At 53.6% G+C, this 14,823-nt stretch overlaps 2 protein-coding genes across 15 annotated transcripts in view; one reads left to right on the top strand and one right to left on the bottom strand.

The window, feature by feature from the left end:
• TJAP1 (tight junction associated protein 1) overlaps positions 1-7,905 on the top strand; it is a 37,004-nt gene extending 29,099 nt beyond the window's left edge. For 8 of the 13 annotated variants that reach the window (XM_015857761.3, XM_085543217.1, XM_015857751.3 and 5 more), the window contains 4 exons: positions 147-176; positions 1,392-1,499; positions 2,174-2,257; positions 3,897-7,905. In XM_015857761.3, coding sequence (XP_015713247.1) covers positions 147-176; positions 1,392-1,499; positions 2,174-2,257; positions 3,897-5,213 — 1,539 coding nt within the window. In that variant the 3' untranslated portion in view covers positions 5,214-7,905. The remainder of the gene's footprint in view (positions 1-146; positions 177-1,391; positions 1,500-2,173; positions 2,258-3,896) is intronic. The other 5 variants (XM_015857763.3, XM_085543220.1, XM_085543218.1 and 2 more) reach the window with 2 other exon arrangements.
• A 1,069-nt stretch (positions 7,906-8,974) lies between these two features.
• LRRC73 (leucine rich repeat containing 73) lies at positions 8,975-14,804 on the bottom strand. Of its 2 annotated transcripts, none has more exons than XR_014944687.1 (6): positions 14,227-14,798; positions 13,631-13,791; positions 12,714-13,064; positions 11,848-11,948; positions 11,076-11,259; positions 8,975-9,433 (listed from the first exon to the last, which is right to left on the bottom strand). XR_014944687.1 is itself a non-coding variant. In XM_015857764.3 (6 exons), exons 1-6 carry the CDS (start codon positions 14,496-14,498, stop codon positions 9,363-9,365), a joined length of 912 nt encoding a protein of 303 aa, XP_015713250.1. In that variant the 5' UTR covers positions 14,499-14,804; the 3' UTR covers positions 8,975-9,362. The 2 variants fall into 2 exon arrangements, 1 of the variants encoding a protein (XP_015713250.1); XM_015857764.3 differs by having other exon boundaries at positions 12,714-12,836; positions 14,227-14,804.
• Between the last annotated feature and the right edge of the window lie 19 nt (positions 14,805-14,823).

The following is a 14,823-nucleotide window of genomic DNA, read 5'->3' as shown; positions in this document are numbered from 1 at the left end:
GAGCCTGTGTGCGTGTGTGTCTGTTATGTGCATTCATAACACTCATGGCTGTTTCTTTTCTCTCCCTCCCTCTCTCTTTCTCTCTCTCTCTCTCTTTCTCCTCCCCACGCTGCTGCTGGCACACACTGGGCGCGCTCACCTCTCAGGCCTCTCTCAGCCAAAGCTGGATTTTTGCAGTTGCGTCTTTTCGTTTGTGTGTTTTTTCTTTTTCCTCTTCATGTGTCTCAGCCTGTTGGTTTCATTGTCAGTCCCACATATACACCATCCCAGATGGAGGGGCCCCAGCCTTCGTCCAGCCAACGTCTCACCTGGTATCCAGCAGCTGCCCACAGATGCAGCAGGTCCTAGCTTGCAGTGCTCCATCTTAAGAGCATTTGACTCCAGGCCAGCTTGGAGCATGGTGTGCTGGGAAGTGATGCCCATAAGCTGTGGCACTGCACAAGATGTGGATGGCTGTGAGCCTTGTTTGCTCCCTTTCTTTCCCCTTCTGGGTTGTGAGCAGGCAAGTGAGCAGCTGAGATGTAGCCCGAGATGAGGGTGGGTGTTGTTTTCTAGGTGGCTTTTGTTCTAGGCATTGAATTTCTTGGGTTAATATAAATTGTGTTGATTCCTAAAGAGACTGCATATTTGGGAAGGATTCTGCTCCTCAACCCCCTTGTGCCACTGTACTTCACCTACTTCATCACTGGGCTTTGATAGTCACAGCCTTGGAGCAGACTTGATCAGTGTTGGAGGAGCTTCTTGAGAAAGGAGATGGCCTGGTTGTTCTAAGCTACTGATCCTCTCATTTGTTATATCTGAGTTTCTGTCTGCCCTGTACCTGAACTGCTAGGGAGTCTAAAGAGATAAGATCATCTGCTTTAGGAAGGGTGTTAGGGGAGCTCCAGGTGAAGCTGCACAGGTCCTTTTTCTTAGTAGAGCAAGAACTGAACTCTTTGAAGATAGTGCCCTTTCCCTGCCAAAAAGAACTGTGCATTCAGTGTTGACTGCTGATATTTATCAGCAGTATTCTTATTCTGCTGATACTGAGCAGAGGGCTGATTAGCATGAGCTCAGAGGTAGTTACTGCTGGTGGCAAGATGACTGTTCAAAACCAGTAGCTTTCCATCAGACACCCTGTGAGCCATGACATAATTAGGCTGCAAGAAGAGGGACTGCATTAAGGAGGTTCAAACTCACTAGTTGTCTCTGTACCTAGCAGAGTGGCTGTCTCCAGCTGCCTTTGGAATCCCTCATGAGGTGAAGAGCCAGGCTGTCCCCCTGTGTCTGTCTGTCTAGAAGTTTTCGTATCTCAGCTGAGCATGTCATTGTGCTATGCTTGGGGTGAAGTGGGTGGTGAAACCGGTTTATTCTGTGCTGTGGAAATTTACACTGGTGTTCTTGCATCCCAGATTAAAAAGGCAGAGATGGACCGCAAAACATTGGACTGGGAGATTGTAGAGCTCACTAATAAATTGCTTGATGCCAAAACAACTATCAATAAGCTGGAGGAACTTAATGTGAGTCTGCAAATGGTTGTGGAACTGTGTTGAGGTGTGGGCTATTTTTCTGGTTCAAAATCATTAGTGTAAACAAGCACGAGTAACTAGAATGTATATGAAAACATGGGAACAAGCAAGTAGAAAAGGGCCTGAGGGGCTGAGCAAGAAAGATCTGATGTTTGATATGTTTACTTTTCTAGCATTTAAGTTTAAGGTTTGACCTGTGCCCAGGCTGTAGTAACCAAGTGGTCATTTAGTTTAGAAATGGGAGGAAACTATTGCCTTTTCCACACAATAATGTAGAAGTTCCTAGATTTTGTGTGTGTTTCTATTAACTGCTCTCAGTTCACTTCAGTCTGTCTGCAATCTGCCTGATATTGAGCAGTGTCTGCAGGCATGGCTGAGAGCTCCAAGATGGGTTAGCAAAAATCTGATGGGACTCTTGGAGATCAGTTCCAGAAAAGGATAGGAGTTTGATAAATAGAGAGAATATAGGCCTGGAACAAAAGTTGAAAGGGACATGGCTGAGTTGTAAGTAGTACACAAGGTGTGGAAAGGAGAGAAAGGCAGGAGGCACCCTCAGGAGAAATTCATGATGTTCCACCTTCTGTTTGAAGTTGGCGAGGTGGTGTCATTTCAGGTAAGAGATCAGCCTGACACTGTTGCACACCTGTGCTCTTTTTTTTTTCCAGGAACGCTATCGACAGGACTGTAACCTTGCGGTACAGCTGCTCAAGTGTAACAAGTCCCACTTCAGGAACCACAAATTTGCTGATGTGAGTAGCAATCCCAGTCAGGTGGGAAAGAAGGGCTTATGGTTTCCACCTGTCTTTCCAGCTTTCTCTGTAGGGCTATTGGCCTCTCATCCTTCAGCCTCAGGCAGAGTTCTGGGGGTCTCCTATTCCCACTCCCACCAAGAAGGCAGTGCAGAGACTCTGACAGCTCCTCTTTCACACCAGCTCCATTTCGCAGCGTAGCCAAGAGCTGTTATAAAAAGCACAATAGCCTTGAATTTGATCACCTGCTTGATTGGAGCTGGCTAAAGGACAGACCTCTCTCTTACCCTGTTCTGTCCTCTTTCCTTTCTTACCTGGCCACATGCAAAGGCCATGCTGTGTGATAAAGAGTCAAACAGCAGTATGCTGGGCCTGCTTCAGTTCTTGCTCTGATGAAAAGTTTGGGGGACAGCATTCAGAATATCTTTTGGGTTTCCTGAATGAGAGATGTTGGTGCCAACATATACTCCTGCTTGAGAGAGCTCATCCTGCCCTTGGGATAAGAAAAGGTGGAGGTTAGGCCTTTCGTGTTGGTAACATCACTCATTTGATTGGGAGTATCATTCAGGCGTTTAACCCATCTCTCTCTTTTTCTGTGCCCTTAGCCTTCAGCCCTACTTATGTTCCTTTCTGCAAAACCATGTGCTCATCTTTAGTTACTTAGCAGGTGACCACCGTGTCCCCCTCCCCCATTGTGTCCCAAATTAGCACTCTTGAGGTCAATGTATCAGTTACTGCTGGGGTAACCTTGACCCCTCTCCCAGCTGTCTCCCTTCCCCAGGGCTTTGAATTCTGCCCCCCAGAGTGCTGCATCCTACATGGCTGCCACTGGAGGGGGTCGGTAACGAGCCACTCTGCAAGCAATCTGCCTCACAGCCAGCTGTTCACATGCACTGTGCTTCCAGCTTTGGATGAAGTTTCCTTCTGGCTGTGACAGGACGGGCCTTGCTGTGCCATGGAGTGGCTTGTGGAGCTTTGTTCTCCGTTCTGGTGCATTTGTTAGGGCAGTGGAGAGAGCAGTAGCACCCATCTGCAGGACAAGGAGCAGTGCTTAACTCTGCTGGACGTTGGTCCTGAGGCTGTGGTAATAAATAAGCCCTGTGTTTGCCTCTCTGAAGAGGAGAGAGTTGACAAAATGGGATGAGGTGAGAGGAGTCAGTGGGAGCAAGGGAAGGCATCGATTGTGATCTGTGGGCAGGCTGCCAAGGCAGCAAGGCTGTAATTACTGCATTTGGGGAGCACTGCAGATGTGAGCACTGGGGGCTGTGCAGTCACTTCAGTGCAACCACAGATTTTCCACAGATCAATTGACCTCTCTCTGGCATGCAGTGGCTGGGCCTTGTCTCTGTGCTCATAGGCATGACCTGTGACATTATTTCTTGGTTGGTTTTTTTTTTCCAAGATGGGCCTGTGAACCGTGGCCTAGAAACATGAGTGGTATGACAGTTACAGAGCCTTGTTAGTCTGTCACATGCAGCAGGTTCTCTTTTGGAAAGAGATGCCTACCCCAAGGCAAGGCAGGTAAACGTTAGTATTGAGATAAAGATTCAAGATGAAGATTGGCTGGAAAAGGCAGGTTTTTTGGAACTTAATGACTTGTGTGTAGGTACTCTTCTAATGTCCTGTTTCTTCTCCCTAGCTTCCCTATGAGCTGCAGGATATGGTCAATAAGCATTTGCACAGCACCCAAGAGTCTGCAGGGCCTGCTCAAGAGGCAACCCACACCTTGGCACCATCTGATGTTGTGCCCACCTCAGTCATTGCCAGGGTTTTGGAGAAGCCAGAATCTCTGGTGCTGAATTCAGCCAAGTCTAGCAGTGGCAGCTGTCCTGTGGCTGAGGATGTCTTTGTGCATGTGGACATGAGTGGAGCCCCTCCTGAGGCCTGCAGCAGTGCAGGGCAGATGAAGAAGGAGGGAGGGGAAGTCGGGAAGCAGCAGAACGGTGGCTGCAAGCCACAGGGCAGTGTGGAAAGCATGCCGGAGGATGTGCCAGCCTTTGAGAAGCTAAGCCCATACCCTACACCTTCACCTCCCCATCCTATGTACCCTGGACGGAAAGTAATTGAGTTCTCTGAGGACAAGGTAAGGATCCCAAAGAACAGTCCCCTGCCCAACTGTACATATGCTACGCGCCAGGCCATCTCCCTCAGCCTGGTACAGAGTGAAGATGAGAGCTGCGACAGGCACCGAACGCTTCCCAACAGCCCTGCTTCAGAAGGGCGCCGCTCGGCCTCCAGCTGTTCCTGTCAGCAGTCCCCCAAAGCAGCCAGAGCTCATGGCTCTTCCCAGAGCAGCCCCTTCAGCAGCCCTCCCCAGATCCCGAGCGCCTTCGCCAGTTCTGCCAGCTCCGAGGAGGACCTGCTGGCCAACTGGCAGCGTATGTTTGTGGACAAGGCACCCCCCACCTCAGAGCAGGTGCTGATGAACCGTACAGCATTCAGCCGTGACACAGCCCCCGAGCTCCAGAAGAGGTTCAGCCGCTCCATGCAGGAGCTGGATAGAGCAGCCTCTGCCTACTCAGATGGCGAGGAGTCTGCTCAGAGCTGCAGCTGGACCGTGAGCCGGGACTCAAGTGTGGATACAGACAGCACCGAGTCCAGAGCTCGCAGGAGTCATTTCTCCTCTGACTATGGTACAGATTTCTCCCAGGATGAAGCCCAGAAGCTGTTGCAGGGAAGCGGTGGAGGCACTGCTGAGCCTGGAAGTCCACCCCCAGAAAAGCACAAGGACTACGTGGACCTTGGCTTGCCTGAGAGCCCAGCCGATGAGAGAGAGTTGTTGCTCCAGGGAAGCAAGGAGGGTAACCAAGCAGGAGCTCAAGAGGAAAGCGGGGAAGGCAGGGTCAAGCCTCCCTTTAGTCGGCCGCACCGCAGCCCCAAGAGAATGGGGGTCCACCATCTGCATCGCAAGGACAGTCTGACACAAGCCCAGGAGCAAGGCAACCTTCTCAGCTGAGGCAGGGGACGCAGCAGCCACATGCTGCAGAGCTGTGGGATGCCTCCGTCTTTCTTCTGAGGGAGAAACTTCTCTCAATGCCCTCCACCCTAGGAGGAGCTCTGGGCTCTGCTCTTAAATGATGTATTTATTCTCTTTTGCTACCTGGAAGAGCTGGGCTTCCTATTCCCTGGCACCTCAGACCTGCAGTACTAGCACATGTGCGGAAGCACACCCACAGCCCTGGCACACTCACAGCTCTCTTCACAGCCTCACACTGGTGCCTGTACCAGACCTTGTTTTGGTACCCACGTCCTGGTGCCTCTCCTCTCTGAGCTCCCATCCTCTCTTTCTCCTTCCCACTCAGGTACCTGAGGCCCCGGCTGCTCCCATACTGGTGCCTGCAGCTGCTCTGCTCTCTTTCAACTAGTGCCAACAGGGCAGGGTGCCTGCATGGTGGTGTCTGATTCCCTGGGAGCCCCCAAGGGCCATGAGAACTCTCCCAGGGGATGGATCTGGGCCCTGGGGTGTATGCTGAGGATGTTGGTTTCTTACTTTCCTGCTGGGTTTTCCCCCCAACCCCCTGGGTTGTGTTCTTCAGAATCTGCCCCTACAGCTCCCCATTGCTCGGCTCAGCACCTGGTCCCTATTGAATCGAGTGCAGGGCTGTGCTGTGACATTCAGCTGAGAGGCCTTGGGGAGCGAGGGGGGTCAGTCCCTTCCCAGGCAGGGACATTGCCCTGTGGGCCATGCGGTTTATTTGTGCGTCTCCTCCCTCACACCTCTTCCCCCGCTCTCTGTGCTGTTGTTTTGTTTGAATGGTGCTGACGCCTTGCTCTTGGGTGGGCTTCTTTCTTCTTTCCAAGCCTTTGGTTTTGGGGTGTATTGGTTTTTGGGGTTTGTTTTTTGTTTTGTTTTTCTTCTTTTCCCCCCGCCCTGCATAAACAGACACAGTGGTTGGCAGCCAGTCTGTTGCCTGCACTAAGGGTGTGTTGGGGGTGGCTCAGCTCTGAGCTGCGCTTCCCTCTGATCCTGGCCTTCAGCCTGCAGAAATCCCTCCAAACATAGGAAGGAGATCTTGCCCCTGGGGGAGTGAGGCGTGAAGGATGCTACTGGGATTTGCTGGGCAGGGCTTTGTGTACTGTGGGGATGTGAGGGAGCTGCTCCCTGCGTCTGCACTACCTCACTCCTCAGTAGCAGCCCTCTGCCAGTCTCTTTGTGCCCCACTCTGGGGGCTCCAGGGCTGGCTTTGGTGCTTCCACTCCTGAGCAGGGCCTCTCTGCGTGTTTTTCCTAGTGTAGTGTGGTATTATGTGATTCTTCTTCACGGTCTCGTGTGCTGTGTCTTTCAGGGGGGAGGGAAAGGGAGAGGTCTGTAGATGTAGGTATTTTTTTTTGAGGGCTGACAAAGCCTGGTATCCAGTTTTTAATTTAGTCCTGTGCCCCTTGTCCGTGTTTCATCCCCAGCCCAGGGGTGTGAGGCAAAGGGCTGGCCTGCTGCCTCAGCTGTGCTGCCCCCACACCAGCTGGCTGTCCCTTAGCTTGCTGTCTGTTTTTTGTGTTGCGTTTGTGTTGTCTTCCTGCCCTACTCCCTTAGTTCTTTGCTGTCTGGCTGTGCTGGAGAAGAGCAGCCCACTGCCCAGGAGGGAGCTGACAGCAAGAGATGCAGCCAAAAGCTGCCCAGGGTTCCTGCTCCCCTCCCAGACCTCCATCTTGCCAGAGGGTCACGCTTGCAGCTGGGGGCAGCCATGGCCCCAGCTCCAGCCTGGAGGCTCCAGGGCCAGTGAAAGGGAGCTGCAGGCCTCTGGGGGCTTGGTGTGCCCTCGTTAGTTGGAGCTGCTGCCTATATGCTTACCTTCTGTCCCACCTCCAACAGCTGTGGAGCTCAATGCCGACCTCCGAGGTGGAGGTGGGACTCAGTATTTTACTACAGTATTTCACTCAATTCCTGTGCAAACAGGCTGGTGCTGAGAGCAGAAGATCCCTTTTAGCTTGCAGGGCATTATTTCCTGTCCTCAAAGTTGCAATGGGATCCTTGCGTTTGCTCTCCCCTGCCACCATGCTGCTGAATTTCTCCTGCTCTTCTGCAGCAGTACTGAGGGCTTTCACCTGCAGCAGCCACCACCTCGTGGCCCATGGACATCACCTGGGGTTGGGTGCTAGTGGTGTGAGCTCCTTGGGCTCTCAGAACACTTGTAGCACATGTGGGACAGCCTGTCGGATGAGGCTGGTTGATGTGGGTTACCCATACCCCTCATTGCAGCAGGGGGGCACTGCCCTTCAGGGCTCATCTTTCCTGGTGTGCTGGTCAGGAGACAAAACCCATTCTCTTGCTGAAACTGATGGTGCTGGGCAGAGCTGGGCTGCCCCATGCTTTTGGTCTCAGTAAGCTAAAAGCACAACGGAGGAAAGAAGGGTGGGAAAGGAGTGCCCACAGCCTTCACACGCATTCGTTTCACTGGCAGGCAGTGAGGGGGAGCGGGCAGCCTAAGGAGGAGCAGAGCCCCCTCCCAGCCAGCAGTGCCTGCCCTCTGCTCTCCTCCAGCAGTGTTGGCTCCAGGGCCTTGAGCTGACCCAACTTTCAGTGTCCCAACTCCAGACTGTTAATCTGTAACTAATGTGTTTTGTTGTTATTTTTTTTCTTTTTTTTTTTTTTCTGAAATTTTCAAACTGATGTATATTTTAAGACCAGAAATAAACTATTTTAAAAGTAATGGGTGTGATGGCTGTAGCATTCTCTCAGTATTGAACCAGGCAACTTTGGAGTTGACAGGAGATACTCAAACAGGAAGCCTTCTTTGTGTGAGAGAGTGTTTTTACAGGTTACTGATACCTCACTTCCAAGAGTTTTGTTTCCGTGATGAACTGTGCTGCAGGGGACTCTGATGAAATCTCCATCTCACATGTTACACAGGTGTCTGCCTTCTTGCAGTACTCTGTTTCCCAAGCTCCATCTTCATGGCGACAGGAGGAGACCCTGAGCACCTTGTGGTATAGGTGGATGGAGTGACACAGGAAGTGTCTTGTTTCTGTGACTCCATAATTAATGATTTTATTCTGTGCTCCCCTGAACAGCAGCTGCTGCCACAATTTAATCTTCCAACCTAATACCAGTCATGAAATACAATCTTCTTCCTTACTGCACTTCAGTGCAGGGGACACATGGCTACAAACTGCCATACCAGTGCTAGTTGGAGCCTTCACCATAGTTAGGCTCCAGCCCTCACTTCCAGCAGAAGCAAAGGCCTGGAGGAGAGCAAACAGGACTATGCTGGGCCGCACTGCAGGACCAGGCAGGAATCTCCTCCAAGGGAGCTCTGCTCCCTGTGGAACAAAGGGAGGAGGGAAGCTCGTGTCCTTCACCCTCTTGCAGCTGGGATCCAGGATCTTGTGCTTTAGCAGGAGCTTGTGCATTCCACCAGGGGCTGACTGGGCTTGTTTGATGTATGAAGGAAGCTGTCAGCACCTCATACTCCTGCAGAAGCCTGTGCCTGGCAGCCTAAAGCTGGCACCCAGCTTCAGCAGAAACTCACCCCCGGGTGGCAGTGTGCCTCTGTGTCCCTTGCCCCTGTCCTGCGAACTGAGAGTAGCACCTGCAGCAGGCTGGTACTCACTGGGGCAGGGCAGCACGGAGCCTGGCCCTGGGCGGTGCTGCCACCTGCCGCTCGTGCTATGCCCCTTCCAGTGTCTGTGAGAAGCAAAATGCCCGTTTTTAGCACCATTTCTGGCAGCACAATTACCTTGATGTAGCGGGAGCGGAAGGACTGAGGCAGCTGCGAGCAGTGCCACATCTGTGACCTTTATAAAACTCTGATTGCGACAGCAGAACAAGCAATAGAAAGACCATCTCTTATACACATCTGAATAAATACAGCCTGCGCCCCGCAGGGCACAGCCAGGCATGGGGAGAGGCAGGGCAGTGTGAGCGACACATGCAGCAACCGGACAACCACAAGCAGCCGACGGGGCGTGTGACGACACGGAGATGTGTAGAGGTTCACTTGGACCAGGCTCCAATGCTCAGAGAGTCAAAGGAGCATCGACAGGACGTGAAATGCGTGAGGAGACCCCAGGGGCAGCTCACCGGAGGCATGGAGCTGGTGGGTGTGTGCCCCCCCGGTGTGCCATGCGTGCGGCACTCTCCTTGGCAGAAGCAGGCAGAGTAGCCCAGCTACATCTCTGTTTCTGCTAAGAGGCTGTCACCGAGGCCTGACGTCATCAAGACCATCTGGGAGCTGGGATCTGCGGTGAAAGGGAGAAAACAGTGAGATTTTGGGGCTGCGGGAGGACTTGGAGCTGCTCTCCAGATCCAGAGGTGAGGATGAAGGACTGCAGCCCTGCAGGATGGAAGCAAAGTGCTGAGAGGATTTGGGGATTAAGTAGGAGCTATGCCTGCTCAGGTCACGCAGCTAATGGGGGAGGGGGGCCACTGTTATGAGGCATCTGGGCAGGGGGAAGGTAAAGAGAGCTGCAAGAGACCAGGGTGAGCACCTGTATTTGTTGTGTCCCAGCAGCCTGGGGTACTCAGCTGTCAGGAACATAGCTCTGATCCTCCTAGCCCCCCTGCACCTTCCTGACACATACGTGCAGTTACTGGTCCTGCTGACCCAGCTGTGTGTTTAGTCAGCTCTTCCCCATTAAACCTGCATGTGATGAATGGAATCATTTCAGCTCTAAAGCCAGTGTCCAGCTGGGATGAGCTGTCAGGCAGCCCACAGCCTGAATCCACCTAGGGTGGTAACACAGCCTTCCCAGGAAGGCAGCAGGCAAACAGACATTTTGTGGCAGCAGAGATCTGGAACTCCTGCTTTGCTTTGTTGCATGAACATAGGGTTTGTGCAGCCCTCCTCAGCCTGGCTCCAGGAAGGTGAGGACAGCTTTCTGGCTTTGCAGTACTACGGAGCCCCAGCCAGGAGCTCGGCAACTCTCCCCTGGCCAAGTGACTCTGGTGCAAGAGGATGGGCATGCACACCAAGTCAGAAACCAACAGAGTACCAGTTTCTCATCCAGAATACTTTACAAACAGCAAAAAAACCTGTTTTTTCTGGTTGTGATGGGGGAGATGTTTAGCACCCAAATGCTTTAGGTCCAGATCATACACATTCAAAATTGCTGTGGGGAATCTGTTACTAAAAACTGGGTCCCGAACTTGGTCAGAGCTGCCAGCAAGGGAGATTTAGGGCTCTAACAACCGAAGAACCAGATGTTTTGAGGTCCTTAGAGTGGTTGTGCTTGTCTGCTAGTCTGCTAGTAGAACGGGGAGGAGGGAGGAAGGTTAATTAAAGATTTGAGGTAGGAGGGAAAACAAACAGACCGACCAACCAACCAGCAGGATCATAACGCAGATATGACAACATACAATATTGTGTACACGCACACAACAGCCTATTGGTATGTCCTTCATATACCTTCATTTCTATTACAAGCCACTGCACAGACAGGCTGTGGCACCTGGCTAAACTCTCACAAGCTTGGGCCACAGGGACAGGATCCTGTGCCAGTTCTGGAAGCAGTGAGGAGTGACATGAGTTTTGGCTAGGATATCTGGCAAAGACCCCTGAGATTTTAATGTTCCTGCCCATGGATTTCAGACTGCATAAAGATTTAATTCCTTTAGCATAGGGAAAAACACCTCTGAGATACTGTTCCTACTCTCTGCTGCAGCCGCATTGTCCTTGTAAGTTCCTTTTCCAAGCATGGCTCAGCCCAACACTATTAAACGTGAAGGTCATAGCTAAAGGCTGTCTGGATTTCAGCTCAGGGGGATAAGGGACAGATATCTCAAACCAACCCCACCCTGAGAGATAAATGGCACTAGGAACCACCCCATGCACCCCCTAGTCCTGCCTTCCAACCCCACTGTGCCAGGCCCCAGAGCTCTTACTGTTCTGGCAGATCCAGGGGTTCTTCTCCCTGGCTGTGACTTCACGAGCTTCCGTTTCCTCTTCTTCCTCGCCTTCTGAGAGCAGGTCAGAGATCTGCTGCTGCAGCTCAGGACTGATGTTGTTCTCTGACAGGATGAGTGTCCGTAGGGCCGTGGGGTAATTCTCTACCATGTCTAGCAAGGTCTGAGCAGAGAGTGAGATAAGCAGACTGACGAGAAGCATAAACAGCAGCTAGGTTCAACAGCAAGAGTTTCAGCACCATCTTCCTGCAAACTCCAGCCCTTCCTCTTCTTACCTCCACTGTCCCTTAGCTTTGACCTCCCTTTGCCAGACTTTCTGAGAGCCTGAGGACTTTCCATCTTCTTGTGGGAAGAGCTGAGCCTAGATTTTCTTGCTCCATCCAAAGAGAAGTGGACTGCTCTACACCCTGTTGCTTCCACATACCCAGGCAAGTCCCATCTCTCAGGGGAAAGCCTATGCTACCATGACTCGGCCCCATCTGTACACAGTGCTTCAGCTCTGATCCTCCGCTACAAATTCACTAAACACAGTTATGTGACCTTTCCCGGCTGACTTGAAGGAGGCAAAAGAGCCCTAGGGCTGGAGATGTGGCTTCTAAGTTCCTCCTGTGGCTGAACGCAACAGGCCAGGGGAAAGCGGCAGCAGCACTTCTAGGTGGAAGGGAAGAAAGGTGTTCTGCCTCTATATAGATGGTCAGGACCTGTGTCCTTTAGACTGCAGTGATGCTGTAAGAGTAACAGGTTTCCTTACCTGGGCTGATTGGTTGGTGAGTCCTGTTCCCTCCAAATCCAAAACTTCAAGGGTTCGACTGGAAGCCACAGCGACAGCAAGCATCCCTGCTACCTGGTCACCTAGAAGAGAAGCAAACCAGGGCTGTGAGCAGCACCTGCTCACATACAACCCCTGCTCTTGTGGGGTTGGGGCTGTCATGGAAACACCCTCTGCAGATTTCTGCCATTGGACAACTTCTGGCAAGTCTTGGCTACCTCAGGAAAGGAAAAGTTAACTGAGGGAAATGCATTTTATTCCCCAAGGATCTGCATCTGCCCACATCTCCTTCCTACTCAAGGCTGTGAGGACATTTCATGATGCACTGTAAGGACTTGGAATAGCCTAAGGGAAAGTTAGAGCCTGGCTGAGGCCTGTGCCAGCTAATGGGCTGTCACCTTGGAAAGCAGGGAGACTTCTGGGGTGGATGCAGCAGGACTGGGAGCATTAGAGATCAATGCCAGTGAAGGAAAGAGACCCCAGGGTGTTCTCTTGGCATTTCCTAGGGACACAGGACTATGACACATCCTCTCCTGAGGAAAACCAAGCTGACACCAGGTAACACCCTGGGGCCTTCACTGCTCTGGAGGGTGACCTGGTCTGACAGGGTCTGGTAAGGTAGAAAGTGCCCAGCTGGTGCCTGGGTTAGGGACACACGGCCTGGTCTCCTCCTCACCACCCTGCAGTAGAGCTGGAGAGAGTTGGTTTCTATGGCAACCCATGCCAGGCTCTCCTCCCCCCAGCTCCACAGAAAAGAGAAGGGAGGAGCAGGGGGCTGTAAAGCCACCAAAGCAAACAGCACAAACGTGGGCAGGTGGGAACACAGTATTCCTTGGTCATCTGCTTACCCAGGGGGTTGTAGTCCAAGTTCAGCACTCGGAGCTGGGAGCTGTGAGCCACAGCGATGGCCAGGCGGCCCCAGCCTTTGCTTGTGACACCCGGGTTGGCACTCAGTGTCAGTTCCTTGAGGCCTAGAAAGGGGAGAGAAGCCAAACCAGAACCTGAAGGTCACCAGAGCAGTCAGAAGGGAATGAGTTCAACTAACCAGGAGGTGTGTCCCCTGTACTCCAACAGGCTAAAGGGTTTGGAGGAGGTGGCATGAGGCGACAGGTCAGCAAGGATCACAGGGACAGCCCATACCCAGGTGACCAACTCAGATAACAGTACCAATGGCACTGTGAGCATGGGCAGGCAAAAGTCTGGGGAGAAGAGGTCAAAATCACTCTGAATGCCAGGGAGAGGGGTGGTGTTACCCAGTATGTCATAGCTCCCCTTTTAAGTGGGGCCTCAAAGCTCTAGAGATCATCCTCTGCAAAGGTCTGAGCACTGAGGCTCTGACCATCTACACACTCCATGTGTGCACTCAAAAGCAGGGATAATTTCTGGGTGCTGACAGTAAAGCCAAGAGTGAGGTGAGGAGCACACCAAGTATTTATCTGTGGTGATTATCAACAGGCTAGTGCAAAATAATAAATGAAAAGCCCAAGCTGTCCCCTCCTCCAGTTTCAAGCACTCCTGTCATGAACCAGAAGCAACCTGTTGGTCTCTGAGCAACAAGCTGCCTGCAGGACACATGATAGCAGAAAGCCCATGGGAACTGCTCCTCCATCACTTGGCTTTTCTGTTTTACCTGAGTTTGGAAAATAAGTCCCTCAGCCCAAGCTATGGAACCTGCCTCTCCCAGGGCTGAGGATTTGTGGCCGTGTCTATCTGCTCCATGTAAAGCTCCACTGGCTCCCATGCAGCCCACAGCCCTCGTGCTTACCAGACTTAGCCCCATCAGGCGGCAGGAGTCCACAGATGAGGTTGATGCCTTCATCACCCAGCATGCAGTCTCCCAGATCCAGAGCCACCAGTGAGGGATGGATGGAGAGCGCAGGGTTGAGGAGAGCCAAGCCTGCATCCGTCAGGGGACTCCCATGGAGGCTGCAGAGGTAAAAGGGAAATCAGCGTGGAGGCAGCCCAAGGGCCAGCTAACCCCACAGGGAGGGAGTAGAGGAGGATGACAGACAGATCCTAATGTCAGATGGGGAAAACGTGCTGGGAAGGCCCTGCAGAGGGGCTCAGCCGGCAGCTGCAGAGGCACTGCTCTCCCAGCAGGGATGAAGGGGAGCGGAGGACGCTGACAGGGCTCAGGGAGGTGCTTACAAGCACCGGGGACACCCAGGTTTGGGGAGACAGAACCGACACCACGGCAACCAGCCGGGAGCAGAGCTAGCTCCCCCAGCCCGGTGAAGGGCACCGGGTCGGTGTCTGCAGCGTCAAGGACGTTTCTCGTCACGCCGGGGCTGGCTGGGAGCCCCCGTCCCCATCATGCCGGGCAGACCCGGCCGGGCACCCCGCCGCTTCCCCGCTACTCACAAGAGGGACTGGACGGAGCGGTTTGTCTTCAGGGCCTCGGCCAGCTGCTTGACGCGGTTGATGTTGGAGACGATGCCCAGGTTGAGGTTGAGCTGCGCCAGGGAGCGGGACTCGGCCACCCCCCGGCAGACGTGCCCGAAGTCTCGCTCCGAGAGCTGGCAGCCGCGCAGCGACAGCAGCCGCACCGAGTTCTCCCGCAGGCTCTCGCAGATGTCCCGGATCTCCGCGCCCGACAGCGTCTCCCCGGAGATCTGGATGGACCCCGGCAGCATCTTCCGCCCGCTCGGGAAGGCGCAGCCCGCCTACCCCGCGGCGCCGACAGGGAGCGGGCCGGGGCGAGTGCCAACGCCGCCACCACCGGGCACTGCCGGCCCGGCCCACCGCGGCCCCGGGGGCGTCACCGCGCTGCCTTACCGGCGGCCGCCGGGCCGCCCCGCTCCCCGCATCGGGCGGCAGGGGTCCGAGGGAGCCATCGGCGGGGGCCGACCCGGAGCGGGGACGGGGAGGGAACGCGCCGCTCCGACCTGCGGCTCCAACCGGGGCCGAGCAGCTCCGCCCCGCCCCGCCCCGCCCCGCCCCGCCCGCACCTGCGGGGCC

The sequence above is a fragment of the Coturnix japonica genome, chromosome 3, assembly GCF_054131305.1.
Source record: "Coturnix japonica strain WE chromosome 3, WE-NBRP24, whole genome shotgun sequence".
Classification (NCBI taxonomy): domain Eukaryota; kingdom Metazoa; phylum Chordata; class Aves; order Galliformes; family Phasianidae; genus Coturnix; species Coturnix japonica.
Note: the sequence above shows the minus strand (reverse complement) of the source record. Positions and strands in the feature narration are given on the sequence as shown.